General features: G+C 51.5%; 1 protein-coding gene across 11 annotated transcripts; it reads left to right on the top strand.

The window, feature by feature from the left end:
- Positions 1-82: 82 nt before the first annotated feature.
- Cdan1 (codanin 1) lies at positions 83-13473 on the top strand. Of its 11 annotated transcripts, none has more exons than XR_013050691.1 (29): positions 83-215; positions 442-941; positions 1142-1348; positions 1544-1713; positions 1847-1960; positions 2040-2118; positions 2839-2959; positions 3293-3402; positions 3559-3672; positions 3788-3877; positions 4414-4489; positions 4957-5162; positions 5464-5584; positions 5695-5841; positions 6001-6167; positions 6456-6543; positions 6769-6858; positions 7044-7098; positions 7293-7429; positions 7534-7637; positions 7831-7989; positions 8471-8534; positions 8703-8781; positions 8960-9061; positions 10536-10643; positions 10728-10791; positions 10910-11091; positions 12011-12118; positions 12719-13473. XR_013050691.1 is itself a non-coding variant. In XM_076570466.1 (29 exons), the coding sequence occupies exons 1-29, from the start codon at positions 126-128 to the stop codon at positions 12842-12844; spliced, it is 3822 nt and encodes a 1273-aa protein (XP_076426581.1). In that variant the 5' UTR covers positions 83-125; the 3' UTR covers positions 12845-13473. The 11 variants fall into 11 exon arrangements, 5 of the variants coding, with proteins under 5 accessions (XP_076426581.1, XP_076426580.1, XP_042131962.2 ...); XR_013050694.1 differs by having other exon boundaries at positions 8471-8564; XR_013050693.1 differs by having other exon boundaries at positions 8471-8564; positions 8960-9108.
- The last annotated feature ends 373 nt before the right edge of the window (positions 13474-13846 follow it).

Below are 13846 nucleotides of genomic sequence, written 5' to 3'. Positions count from 1 at the left end.
CGCCCCGCCGCCCAACGGTCGCTCCGAGCCGCCGGCTCCGCCCCTCCCGGCCGCCGGCCCCGCCCCTCCCGGCCGCCCGTGGCGCGCCTGCGCCTGCGCACTAGCCTCCGAGCGCCAGGACCGGGATGGCGGCCGTTTTGGAGTCGCTGCTGCGCGAAGAGGTGCCGGTTGCAGCCGCCGTGCGGTGGATCGCGCGCAGCACCCCGAGTTCGGAGGTAACAGTGCCGACACGCCCTCAGGCCCGCCTGGAATGTGCTTCCCGCGGGGGCTGACGCCTCCGTCGTCCCCTCTCCCAGCCTGCCCTGGCTGACGGCCCGCGCCGAGGGCGCTTCTCCGGGCGCCCCCGCCGGGCCGCCCACCCTGCGGCCTCAGTCGCTGGCGGGCGGGCGGTCGGGGCTGTCAGCTGACCCGCTCGCCTCGCGACCTCTGCTTCTTCCTCAGGATAGCTCGGAGGTGGCCGCTCTGAGCGCACTCCAGCCTCTGCGGAAGGAATTCGTGCCGTTCCTGCTGAACTTCCTGAGGGAGCAGAGCAACCGCGTCCTCCCGCAGGGCCCCTCCACCCCCGCCAAGACCCCCGGCGCCTCGGCCGCCTTGCCAGCGAGGCCCGGGGCCCCGGCACGGGGTGGCCGTGGGGCGCGCAGCCAGCTTTTCCCTGCGGCCGAGCCCCTCAGCGCCGCTGCGGAGGCACCTCTGGCCCGCCGTGCGGGCCGCAGGCGGGGCCCGGGGCCGGGGCCGGGGCCGTCCCGCGAACGAGGAGGAGGTCGCGGCCCCGGGGGCCCGGAGGAGGGGACCAGTGGAGAGAGCCCGCCCTGGGCCGGAGGCCGGAAGCCTAGGGGCTCAGGCAGCCCCGGCAGCCCCAGACTCTCGCTCTCGGATCCGCCAAACCTCAGCAACTTGGAGGAGTTCCCTCCCGTAGGCACCGTTCCTCCCGGCCCTGCAGGGTGAGAATTGCCCTAGGGGAAGACGTTCGCTAAAGCAGGGCTCTGCGCCCCACAGCGGGGCGCGCGGTGGTTAGAAGGCTGGTGGTGAGGACACCACAGTGGGAGGGGCGCCGGGTGGGGGGTTGAAAGGGGCCCAGCTGTTGTGGTTTGGAGTGATGCTTGAAGATAGAAATTTGAGAAAAACCTGTGACTACCCTCAGCAGGACGAAGCCTTCTCGAAGGATCAACCCAACTCCGGTGAGCGAAGAGCGATCGCTTTCCAAGCCCAAGACCTGCTTCACCTCACCCCCAATCAGCTGTGTCCCCAGTTCCCAACCCTCAGCCCTGGACACTAGCCCTTGGGGCCTTGGCCTTCCCCCAGGGTGCAGAAGTCTGCAAGAGGAGCGGGAGATGCTCAGGAAGGCGCGGTATGGCTTTGCCGCCACCTGGGATGTCAGCTTCCTCCTTGTGCGGGACTTGCAGGGATTTTTCCTGAACTTGATTTCTCCCGTGGGGACTCTGGGTTTGCTTCCTGGGCTCTTGATGTCTTCTTGGCAGAACCTGAGTGTGAATGTCACAGGAAAGCCAGGCTGAGTAATCATGACATATCTCTGTTCGCATAGCTCCAAGCAGCTGCAGCAGTCACCTACCCCAGCCTGTCCCATCCCAGAATCGGGGTCTCCTGTCCCCAGTCGGACAGGAAGTCTCACAGCAGAACCTGCTGACCCAGCCCGAGTGTCTTCTCGACAGCGCCTGGAGCTGGTAGCCCTTATCTACTCTTCGTGCATTGCTGGTGAGTGAGAGCAAAGGGAGCCGCAGTGGATATGCTGGCCAGCCACAGGGTGAGAGACGGGATGAGGCACGTAGAGCCTTGGTTGTCGGTGGTGCCCAAGGTTATGTTTTTGTTTTTGTTTTTTAATATCCAGAGAACCTGGTACCAAACCTCTTTTTGGAGCTCTTCTTCGTCCTTCAGCTCCTGACTGCCCGGAGAATGGTGGCCACCAAGGCTAGTGACCTTGAATCAAATCAGGGTGCCCTAGGTTAGTAAGCAAGTCTCATTTTAAGAAATGACGTTTGCAGGTGGGATGGTTCTTAACTAACCATTTGTTACTGTCCTAGATCCGCTGGAAACTCCCCTGTTTCAGAGCATCCATGATTGTGTCTTCTTTGCAGTGCAGGTTTTAGAGCATCAGTTCCAGTGAGTTTTCCTTTCCGAGGCATCATGCTTAGTCTCATTATCTGTCTGCTTCCAGCCATTTGGGATGCATGATTGTGCTTAACACAGATACAGTGTCCCTAGACCTTTTTCACCTTATTGGTTGGTTGGTTGATTTCTTCTGAGACAAGGGTCTTACTACGTAGCCCTTGGCTGGCCTTGTACTCCCTATGTAGACCAAGCTGGCCTTGAACCTGCATAGATTTGCCAGCCTCTGCCTCTCAAGTGCTGGGACTGAAGGCACTTCCAGCATTAATTTTGTGTCAAGGCTATGAGTTTCTCCCCTAAACCAATTAAATAGCTGGGTCTGGTGCCAAGCAAGGACTACAAGTTTAAAGACCTGCTCAGGCTGTAGAAACTTAGTGAGATGTAGTCCCAAATACTAAATACAACAGGGCCTAAGAGTATAGATCAGTGGAGCGCTTGCCAGCCATGTGGAGAGCCCTGTATACCACAAATACTAGTAATAATAATTAGACGTGGCGGCTGACTTTTATGTTTATGGCTAATGTTCCTAGCTTGCTGTTTTGATCTCGGCTCCATGAGGTCTCATTCTTCACCCTTTACCTTCCTCATCTTAATCCTTAGTCTGTCACCTTGCCGTACATACTTAGGCTTAAACACCCACTGCCTTGTGCTTGGGATGTGCTTTGTGCGTGCAGCCTGGGTTCCAGTCCGTCATACATGCTCCTGTCTTTGCAGGGTTCTGTCCTACCTGGACAAAGGGACCTTGAAGCTGCTGGCTGAGAATGAGCGGCTGCTGTGCTTCTCCCCAGCTCTACAGGGCCGCCTTCGAGCTGCTTATGAAGGCAGTGTTGCCAAGGTAGTCACCCCCACTTGGTACCTAGTAGCCTAGACATTTTGTAAATTCAGACCATCTTCATGGTGCTGTCAGTTGGGCTGACTCTGGACAAGAATAAGGAGTAAAGTTTTTTTGTTTGTTTGTTTTTCTGTTTTTTCGAGACAGGGTTTCTCTGTGTAGCTTTGGTGCCTTTCCTGGATCTCACTCTATAGCCCAGGCTGGCCTTGAACTCACAGAGATCCTCCTGCCTCTGCCTCCTGAGTGCTGGGATTAAAGGCGTGGGCCATTAATGCCTAGCAGGAGTAAAGTCTTATAATAGGATTCTTATTTCCTAATGTTGTTGCCATATTTTAGGTCTCTCTGGTGATACCACCCTCTGCTCAAGCTGTCTCCTTTCAGCCAGAAACTGACAATCGTGCCAACTTCTCCAGTGATCGAGCCTTTCATACTTTTAAAAAACAGAGGTGAAAAGAAAGGGGACTTATTGAGGAGGGAATAGACAGCCATGTTTCTGTCATAGAATTAGGACTTAGGCACGAAAAGTGGTGGGTTAGGACTGTCAGGCCTTGGCTGACAGTCATCATAAAGCCTGTTGGCTTCATTCTGTTTCATGTCCACAGACCTGAATCCCTGAGCTTAGCCAACCATCTTAGGGTCAACTTTCCCTGTCCACAGATGCCTGTGATGTGCTGCAGCTGGGTCTGTAACATACCATCATGTAGAGAACTATGGAGGTTAAGGATGGGCTGTGGGTAGGCCTATCGTAAACCTTCCAAGCAAGGGAAAGTGCAATGGGAAGTGGGTGAAAGGCAACTGGGATTCAGCTGATCAAGCTTGCATATCTTTTAGGGATGTGTTCTATGAGGTACTTCGAGAGTGGGAAGATCACCATGAGGAGCCCAGCTGGGATTTTGAGAAGGGCTTGGGTAGCAGGATCAGGTAGGTGTTCTGCCCTTGCTCAGTTTGTCTCCTTGCTCTGACAATGAACAGCAGCCCAATGATATTTAGGGTGCTTGTTGGGAAGGTCTGCCCTCCTTCCAGTCCTCTGTCTTCCTCAGTCTCTAGTTATTGGTAACTCTACCTAGATCAAAAAGGATTTCTCTCTCTAGCTTCTCATGCCCAGGAATGCTCTGTACTTGTTCTGTAATGGCACGTGCTTGAGAAAGGACAAAGCTCATAGATCTAGACTGCACAGGTAGATGACTAGGCTGTTGACTAAGTACCCTCTCTCCTTATCTCCCTCTCATGTTGATCACAATGTTCACTGGCACTGAGCATGGCCTGAAGATCTGAGAGGGTATTTCTTGGTGGGTTAAATCTGTCTAGCCTGGAGGAATCTTGGTGGCGAAGGGAACATGTCTTACTTTCTCCTGTGTGGGCTTCCTGGCAAAGGGCTATTCAAGACTTCAGTAAACAGCTGGAGTACGTCATCTATCTCCTTCCCATCCACTGTGTATCTGCCTCTTACTCCTCAGAGCCATGATGGGTCAGCTTTCAGCAGCCTGCAGCCACAGCCACTTTGTCCGGCTTTTCCAAAAACAGCTTCTCCAGGTAATAGCTGCAGCGGGAGCCAAAAGGTATGGGGCAGCTAAATCAAGGCTGGCACTCTGGACCAGCTAGACAACCTAGTTGATTCTGGCTGCAAATTTAAAAGGATTTCTACTCTTGTAGTTCAAACTTGGTGGACAAGTGTTCTCTGACTTCTGTGAACTGCCCTGGACCTCATGCCCTTACCTCGCCTCTCACCCAAGTCCCTTTCTTGACTCCTACAAAGAGAGCTTAGTAGTCAGGATCCTTTCAAATCCGAGTTCTAGTGACCTGAGGCAAATACTTGCTTTGTAGTTTGAGTCTCCACCATTCAGTTAAGAAGATAAACCCTCCATAGTGCTCATTCCTTTCCTTCAAACCCAGGGTCTCTCTCATGCTAGGCAAGTGTTTTCCACTGAGCTATATCCCACGCCCACTTTCTCCTTACTCTGATGGACTTTTTCATCCCTCCTCCGCCCTTTGCATCTCAGATGTGTCAGAGCCCTGGCAGTGCTGGGGGATCCGTCTTGGGTGAAGCTCCAGATGTGTTGAATATGCTAGGAGCTGACAAGTTGGGACGGTTGCGGCAGCTCCAAGAACGGCTTATAGCCCCTCAGAGCAGTGGGGGACCCTGCCCGCCCCCCACCTTCCCAGGCTGTCAAGGCTTCTTCAGGGATTTTATCATGAGTGCCAGCAGGTAAGGGTCTCCTGTGTCTCATAGTGGGAGAGACAGGCCAGGAAAGGTTTGGTTTCCTCAGAAGGCAAAACATTCTCCTTTGCCTAAGCCTCAGGCTGAACATGTCTGGAAGTGATTTCTGGGTTCTCCCATGTGTATTTCCTGGCTCCTATCTTGCCCTTCTTGCACCCACATAGGTAAAGTCATTGTCCTGTAGCCTCCCTAGTGCTCATTCCTTTCCTGGGATTCCTCGTCTACACTCTGGTTCTTCTGTGCCTATTCCAGGGCTTTTGTAATTTTGTTCTACTCTTCTCCACCCAAGCTTCCATTTTAATCAGCATCTTATGGATAGTTTGAGCTTGAAGATTCGGGAACTCAATGGCCTTCCCCTGCCTCAGCATGAGCCTGGTGATGAAGATGGGGAGTCAGATGTGGATTGGCAGGTTAGAAAATAGAATAAGGGAGATAATGGGGTCAAGGAAAACTTAACAGATTTTAAATTGTTCTAGAAGACTTATGCAAAGGACATTGTTTCACTTGATTCCTTATGCAGGGTGAACGGAGGCAGTTTGCTGTAGTGCTTCTCAGTCTTAGACTTTTGGCTAAATTTCTGGGCTTTGTGGCTTTCCTGCCATACCGAGGACCTGAACCACCCCCAACCCGTGAGCTTCAGGACTCTATTCTGGCCCTCAGGAGCCAGGTGAGTGCATGGGAGATCTGGGTAAGGAGGACCTGGGTAGACTAGCAAAGTGTGGAGGCTGACTGGTTTCCTTGGCTATTCTAAAAACCTGGCAGGTTAGAGGGTGTCAGCCAGCCCCTTTCCAGGGCCTGCTCATTGACAGAGTCCTGGCTTTCTCAGGTCCCTCCCGTCCTAGACATACGGGCTCTGCTGCAGCAGGGGTTGTGGGCCCGCCGGGCAGTCCTCACCGTGCCCTGGCTGGTGGAGTTCCTCTCCTTTGCTGACCACATTGTCCCCTTGCTGGACTACTACCGGAGTGTCTTTACTCTCCTGCTGCACTTACATCGGTAAGTAGAACAAGACTTATTTGCATAGCCCTGATATTTATAAAGAGGGCCTAGAGATCTACACATCTTTTGGGTTCCATAGCCCTAACAGCCTCAGGAGAGGTAGAACAGTGACAATTGTTTTCTGTGCCTTTATCTTATGGCCTCGCACAGAAGGATGTGAGGTACAAGTCTCACTGAGATCCTATTTGTCTTCCCAGTAGTGGTGTGGTTTAGGTCTGCTTTTGAGAACTCCTTCCCAGTGATAGCTTAGCACAAGACTGTTTACATGCGTTGTTGACATTTTAGGAGTTTGGTCTTATCAAAGGAGAATGAAGGGGAGATGTGCTTCCTGAACAAGCTGCTGCTGCTTGCTGTCCTAGGCTGGCTTTTCCAGGTAGGCAATGGGCTAGGTAGGGTAGTGGGTGGCTGCTGTGGCAGAGACAGGAGAGAGAGCTTTAGAGTCTGAGCAAGGTAGGGGACAGAAGAGGAAGGTTCTGAGAGGGATGGGTATTGCTATGGCTTCAGAAGACAACTTGCTTGACCCAGGGCCCCAACAGATTAGAAAGTATGGCAAATCTTAAAGTGGCAATGGAGCTCTAACTGCTTCCTCTCTTACCAGATACCTACAGTTCCTGAGGATTTATTCTTTCTCGATGATGATCAGGTGGATGCCTTTGAGGTGGATACAGCTACATCAGAGCATGGTTTGGTGAGTATTGGGATCAAGCCAGGGCCATGTAAATTCCAAGAATTATTTAATAAATAAAGGTCCAACAGGAAACAAGCTAGGAAAGACTTCAGATGAGTCTCCTGCTTGACTCTCATTTCTGTGCATTTGTGAGGAAAGGGAGACTGGCTGCCTTCCCCTTCCAACCGCAGCCTGTTCTTCCCCAGGACAGTGTGCCTGTTGTGGACCAGCAGTTGCTGTATACCTGCTGCCCCTACATTGGTGAGCATCCCTGTTTCCCCCTATGGTCCATGGCCTGTCCTTCCATGGGTACAAGGAGATCTGACTCCTCAGCATATTGTTCGGTCCTTAGGCTCTCTGGGTTCTTCATCCTCTTTGCTCCACAAAGGCCATGATGGTTGGGGGCAGGGTGGGGTCGGGTCACTTTGGCATTAAGATCTTGGACTCCTCTACAGGAGAGCTCCGGAAACTGCTTGCTTCTTGGGTTTCGGGCAGCAGTGGGCGGAGTGGGGGCTTTGTGAGGAAAATCACTCCCACCACCACTACCACCAGCCTGGGAAGCCTGCCTCCCAAGACCAGCCAGGGGTTGCAGGTAAGGGCAAACAAAGGGTTAAGGGGAAATTGGGGGGGACAGTTGGGGGGAGATGCAGAAGGAAGTCCTCATGGCCTGCTACTCCTGCCTCCACCTCCTGCCAGGCTCAGCTCGCCCAGGCCTTTTTCCACAACCAGCCGCCCTCCCTGCGGAGGACTGTAGAATTTGTGGCAGAAAGAATTGGATCAAACTGTGTCAAACACATCAAGTAAGAGGGGATGCGAGTCCTAGTCTCAGTCCCTTATCCTTTTCTTCCTTCAGTTCTTAGCACCTAGTTGTCAAACTGAGCAAGATCACCTGGGGGAGCAGGGAGGCTGACATTCTGACCAAATGTCCCTGTTCGCAGCCCTTCCTCTTAACCCAGCTAACTGCCCCCCAAACCTTGTTCCTCCCTGATAAAGGGCGACGCTGGTGGCAGATCTGGTGAATCAAGCCGAGTCCCTTCTTCAGGAGCAGCTGGTGACGAAGGGACGGCCAGGGGGAGACCCAGCCCAGCTGTTGGAGCTCCTGTGTTCTCAACTGTGCCCTCATGGGGCCCAAGCATTGACCCAGGGGCGGGAGTAAGAACTGTCGATCTCTATGACCCTCTCCATCCCCCGAGGCCTCCTCTTGACTTCTGTTAGTGTTTTCTTTCTTGAGACAGGGTCTCACTGTGGTCTAGGCTGCCCTGACCCCAGAGTCCCGAGTGCTGAGATTATAGGCATGCGCCCCCACACCCAGCTTCCTTTAGATGTTTTCCTCGTCCTTTCCCATCCCTCTTGTTCATTTCTTTCCTTCCTCCTCCTCTGTGCTCTGGTCCCCCTTTCTGAAGGATTATGTCTTTGGGCACAAAGTCCAGATACTGAATTGGAAGAGTGTATGTAATATAGGGCTAATGGGTGGGTTTCTCCTTCCTCCAGCATCTGGTGGGGCAGGAGAATGGACAGCACTTCCTTCTGAGGTAGAGTTTCCAGGTCATAGTTCTGCTGCACTTGGGCATTTACTTTGTGAGTCGGTCTAGGATATCTAGACTTTCATTGACCACCTCCTGTCCTTCTCCAGGTTTTGCCAAAAGAAGAGCCCCGCTGCTGTGCGAGCACTGCTGCCAGAAGAAACTCCAGCTGCTGTACGTAGGAAGGAAGCCTGCAGCTAGCAGGCCAGTAGGCATGCATGCATGTGCACAGATGTGTACACATGCACCTGTGTGAGGCTGCTGTCGGGTGGGGTGGGTCCAATGCTGTACTGCCCACCTTCCCAAGCCCCTGCCTCAGCCGTCCTTCTGTGCCTGCCACAGGTTCTAAGCAGTGCAGAGAGCATTGCCGTGGGGCTTGCGACAGAGAAAGCCTGCTCCTGGTTGTCAGCCAACATTACAGGTGAGGTCTGGGAAAGGAGCCTGAGCCAGGCTTTTAAAGGGACAGGCAGGGTATTAAGCAGTTTGTGGGAGATTAGATGAAGCAGTTAGAACCAGTGAAAGCTGTGGGTTGTCGTGGCAGGCCCGTGCAGGGGGACACTCTCGAGTGACTCCATTCTTGTTCTCCCTCTGCCTGGCAGCGCTGATTAGAAGGGAGGTGAAAGCAGCCGTGACTCGCATGCTACGAGCCCAGGGTCCTGAGCCAACTGCCCGGGTGGAGCGGAGGGGCTGCTCCCGAGCCTGTGAGCACCATGCTCCCCTCCCCTCCCACCTCATCTCCGAGATAAAAGTACACAGCTCCCTACTCCTTTGGCTTTCCCACTCCCCCTCCCTGCTGCTTGTCTGTCTCCTCACATTGCCTTCAGGATTTGTATAGAAGCTTTGTGTGTTGTCGGGCTGCCTTCGGTTACTTCCTTCCTTACTGAATGGGGTTCTGTAGAACAAAGCTGAATTAAAGGGTTTGCCTAAGACTTTTGTTCTAGAACCACACAGAAAGTTAGACCTAAAGGGTTGTTTTTTAGACAGGGTCTTACTGTGTAGCTCTGGCTGGCCTAGAACTCACTGTGTAAACCAGGTTAACCTCGGACGTAGAGTCCACCTGTGTCTATCCCCCCAGTACTGGGATTAAAGATGTATGTCACAACAACAGGCCAGAGCTACAAAGCTGTTTTTGTTTTTTGTTTTGTTTTGTTTTTTTAGCTAAATGCATCTTCTATATGTGGTGAATGGCTATAAAGTATAGTAGAGACGGTTCTGAGGGGCATTCCAATGTCTAGATATGGTTTTTGTACTATTTTTCCATGTAGGGGACAGTGCTAGTCACTAAGCATAAACTATCCATTCTAATAAGATTTTAAAAAAATCTGAGCCTGGTGGTTCCCAGCTATTCTGGAGGCTGGGGCAGGAGGATCACAGAACTAAGGCCAATCTGGGCAACTTAAACGAGACTGGCTTAAAAATTTATAAAACAAGTAGATAGTGTAAGCCCTACAGATTATCCCTTGGTATGGGGGTGGGGGTTGACTCTGTAGCGCAAGAGTCTGCAAACAACCATGGTCCAAAATGACATGTTTTTGTAAATAAAGTTTTATTGGATGCAACCACATCCGTTTGTTTATAAAACATGTGGCTGCCTTTGTGCTGCCAAAGCAGAGATGAATAGTTGGAGCAATATTTAGGCCTTGTAACTCCCAAGGTCTGGCCCTGCTCCAAACAAAAGTAGTGGTCTGGGAAAAAAGATGCAGACTAGAGACCAGAAAGCAATGCCCATAGGTGGGGACTTTAGGAAGGAGAGAGAAAAGTATCAAGCTAGATACCACTTCTCAAAATGCAGAGGATTTATATTGAGATGTCTGAGAAGATGAACAGAGGACCATGAGACTATGTTCATACCGTAGAGAGGACAGTTTTCCTAAGTGTTTTAAGATGCCCTCTGGGAACTGGTTAGGTAGTTTTGTCTCAAGTGAGGTCTTTGGAGCTCTCTGGCAGCTCACAGTCTGTAAGCTTGTCGCCCCATCTCCTTCCCTCTGGGTTGTCCACACAAGTGCTCATCCTAGCTGTGCTCTACCGCCTGAGCCTCAGCCCTAAGAACACCTTGGCTCAACTGCTTCACTCCCTTGGGCTCTATTTTCCTTCTGCCTCTCTCCACTGGCTGGTTCCCATCCCAAACCAAGTTTCTGTCAGCCTGGCATGAGGTCTCAACACTGCTCTCTACAGGATGTGCTCTCCCTGGCTGCGGGGCCTCGGGACCCTGAGGAGGGCGTTTCCCCGGAGCGTCTGGAAGAGCTGCTAAGCCAGCTGAGCCAGTCACTGCAGTGCCGTCAGGTGAGATGTGGCATGAGCCGCACTGCCTCAGGGCCAGTCCTCTGACCAGTAAGAACGATGTTCATGTCTCCCTTTCCCCCGTAGTTCCTGTGCCCAACTGCTGAGCAGCATCTGGCCAAGTGCTCTGTGGAGTTAGCGTCCCTCCTGGGTATGGTTCCTTTTCCATCAAGTCCCTCATGCCCCAAGGTTGGGGTACAAGCAAGGTTAGCAGCACAGGGCATGCCCCTCTGCCTCCATTTAAAGTTACCTTCTTTCTCCTCCTGTAGTTGCAGACCGGATCCCCATCTTAGGGCCCCCAACACAGCACAGGCTAGACCGAGGACAGGCTCGAAGGCTTCTGCACATGCTGCTTTCCTTATGGAAGGATGACTTCCAGGGGCCAGTTCCACTACAGCTTCTACTCAGCCCAAGAAACGTGGGGCTTCTAGCAGATACTCGGCCAAGGGAGGTGAGTCAGGTTCAGGGCCTCTGTCTGCAGTTTTTGGTTTCTTTTGGGATGGGGGGGGGGGTTAGATATATTTTATGTGTATGAAGTTTTTGCCAGCATGCATGTATGTGCACCATGTGCATACCTGTTGGATCCCCTGGAACTAGGAGGCTATGAGCCACCCTGTCAGGACTGAGAATTGTACTTGCCGAGCAACAAGTGCTCTTAACCTCTGAGCCCTCTCTCTAGGTCCATGTGTGTGGATTTTCAAATAGAATCTCACTCTGTAGTCCATGCTGACCTTAAATCCGCAGCATTCTTCCTGCCTCTGCCTCCCAAGTGCTGATTACAGATGTGAGCTACCATGCCCAGTCCCTCCACTCATGTTGTGTGTGTGTGTGTGGGGGGGGGGGGGGTTAGCATGTGTATTTGTTAGTGAGCACTGCTCTTGCTGAACCTGAAGCTTATTGACTGGCTAATCTAGCTGGCTATTCAGCTTCCAGGCTTTTCCTGTCTCTAGCTCCCCCAGCACTCGTGTTACAGATAGACCCTCACACAAAAGGGGTCCAAACGCACATCAGGCGCTTTACTGGGCCATCTCTTCATCCCTGCAAGTCATGTTCTTAACATTATCCAGTGCCCCATCCCAGTTTTGTGTTTTTCTAGATAGGGTTTCTCTGTGTCGTCCTGGCTGTCCTGGAACTCACTATAGACCAGGCTGGCCTCAGAGATCCGCCTGCCTCTGTCTCCTGAGTGCTGGGATTAAAGGTGTGCGCCACCACACCCAGATGTAGGAGGTGCTCCTAACAGCATGTGAACCATCTCTCTAGCCCCAGCTCTGTCTTTTGAGATGTTTTTACTGTTATTCAGTCCTCAGTCCCTACCTACTGTTAAAACTGTGTGGTCTTGAACTTTTGACCTTATCTGTGGTGTTTTGCAGTGGGACTTACTACTGTTCTTACTCCGGGAGCTGGTAGAAAAGGATCTCATGGGACAGCTGGAGATAGAAGCCTGCTTGGGCAGCCTTAATGAGGCCCAGTGGCCAGAGGTAAGAAGTCTTAATCCCTTTGTCTTATATGAAGAGAGAAAAATGTCTCATTTGTCCTAAAGATTGCCTATGTAGCCCAGGCTAGCCACATTTGTATCCCTTCTGCATGCTGAGTGCTGGGATTCCAGTTGTGGGCCCATCATAGCTGACAGCTACATGCATTTTTGCCAAATGTTTTCAGTACTGAGTTTGATCTGTGTGGCTACTTTGTGAGACTCTCAGAAGACCAAAGGGGAAGAAGGACAATTGGAAAGTAGGACAGCACAGTGACTGTTGGGGATTTGAAACTCAAAGTGAATTTCAGCTTATGTTTAAAATGTTCTTGTGATGCAGAGCAAACCAGTATCCATAATGTAGGATTAATACTTTATGTTTAAAAATGGTAAAGCCTCAGCTTCCTGTCAGAGTCCACTTTACCTGCTGGAACTTAAACCTTAGTTGCTAGTCTGGGAAGTTTATATCTCTTTTTGCATAGAAGGCATTGGGTGAAATACCTGGGTTGTCAGGCTCTCCACTGTCAATGAAAGCTTGTTTGGGACTGACCTTAGAAAGGGCAGACCATCTAGAATTACTTTTCTTTTAATTTTCTACTTACTTCAGGACTTCTCAGAAGAATTATCTACACTATTTCGCTTGTTCCTAGCTGAGCCCCATCTGCTAGAACCCCAGCTGAGAGCTTGTGAACTTATGCAACCAAACCGCGGGACAGTGCTGGCCCAAAGCTAGGGCTGGGAAGCAGCCCTCTTGGGCATGACACCAGAACCTGCCTCCTGTGCCTCAGGAGGAGGCTCAAGAGCCCACTGCACACCTTGCTGGGGCAAGAGTGGCCATGTCTGTAATCGGGCTTGCTGCTCCTAAGTGAAGGAAGTGTGTTGCTGCAGAGCATCACAGACACAGGCCTCGACACCTGAAGTCTAGAGGAAGGAGAACCTGATGCAGAGTCACAGTGGAAAAGCCTAGAGACTCCAATCTTGGAGCAGAAGGGCCGGCGTTTCTCGTTTGGATGCTAAATGAAATGCGTGTGTGCTGGTCAGTGCATTTCAAGCCTCAAGTTGCTGCTATCCCAGCATTTCTTAAAACTGTGGTTCTGAGAAATCTTGATAGGCAAAGAACTTAACTTGTGAGAAAGTTAACAAAACATGGATTTGGAAGTCTACATTTTTTTACCTACAGAAGCTGGACTGTCACCCTCCCCACCCTCAAATTTGGACAGCCAATAAGGTAGGACACGCCTTTGTGAAACTTGGTCTTATGTGGACCTTCACCTCTTTGCAGGGAGTTAGTCGTCAGACCAAGAACGGTGTAGAAAATGAAGGGGTTTTGGGTCTTTTATAAATAAAACTTTTAACAAGGTCTTGGTGGCTATTTCCCCCTGCTTTTATCAAAACCCTTTCTGAAAGGGGCTGTGTGCGTTGCAGTGAGTGGGCTGCTTGTCTCTTCATGGTGTCTGCATTCTTTCATGCTGAGACCCAGTCTTAGAGGCACAGTCTGCTATGAACTATTGCTATCTACTCGCCCTGCTGCCTAGGCTGACCCACGTGGCAGGTAGCTTTGGTGATATCTGTATTGTTGGCACTGGGGTGTCTGATTTACCTCAGAACTAACTTCTGACCAAAAGCAGTCTTCTGGGTTATAGTTGTCAAGACCTCATTTCAATAATGGGCAGGTGATTTTTAAAATGTATTTTTATTGCACTTAGACTGTCTGCATGTAAGTGCTATGGCACTA

The sequence above is a fragment of the Peromyscus maniculatus genome, chromosome 4 (assembly GCF_049852395.1).
Source record: "Peromyscus maniculatus bairdii isolate BWxNUB_F1_BW_parent chromosome 4, HU_Pman_BW_mat_3.1, whole genome shotgun sequence".
Lineage (NCBI taxonomy): Eukaryota > Metazoa > Chordata > Mammalia > Rodentia > Cricetidae > Peromyscus > Peromyscus maniculatus.
Note: the sequence above shows the minus strand (reverse complement) of the source record. Positions and strands in the feature narration are given on the sequence as shown.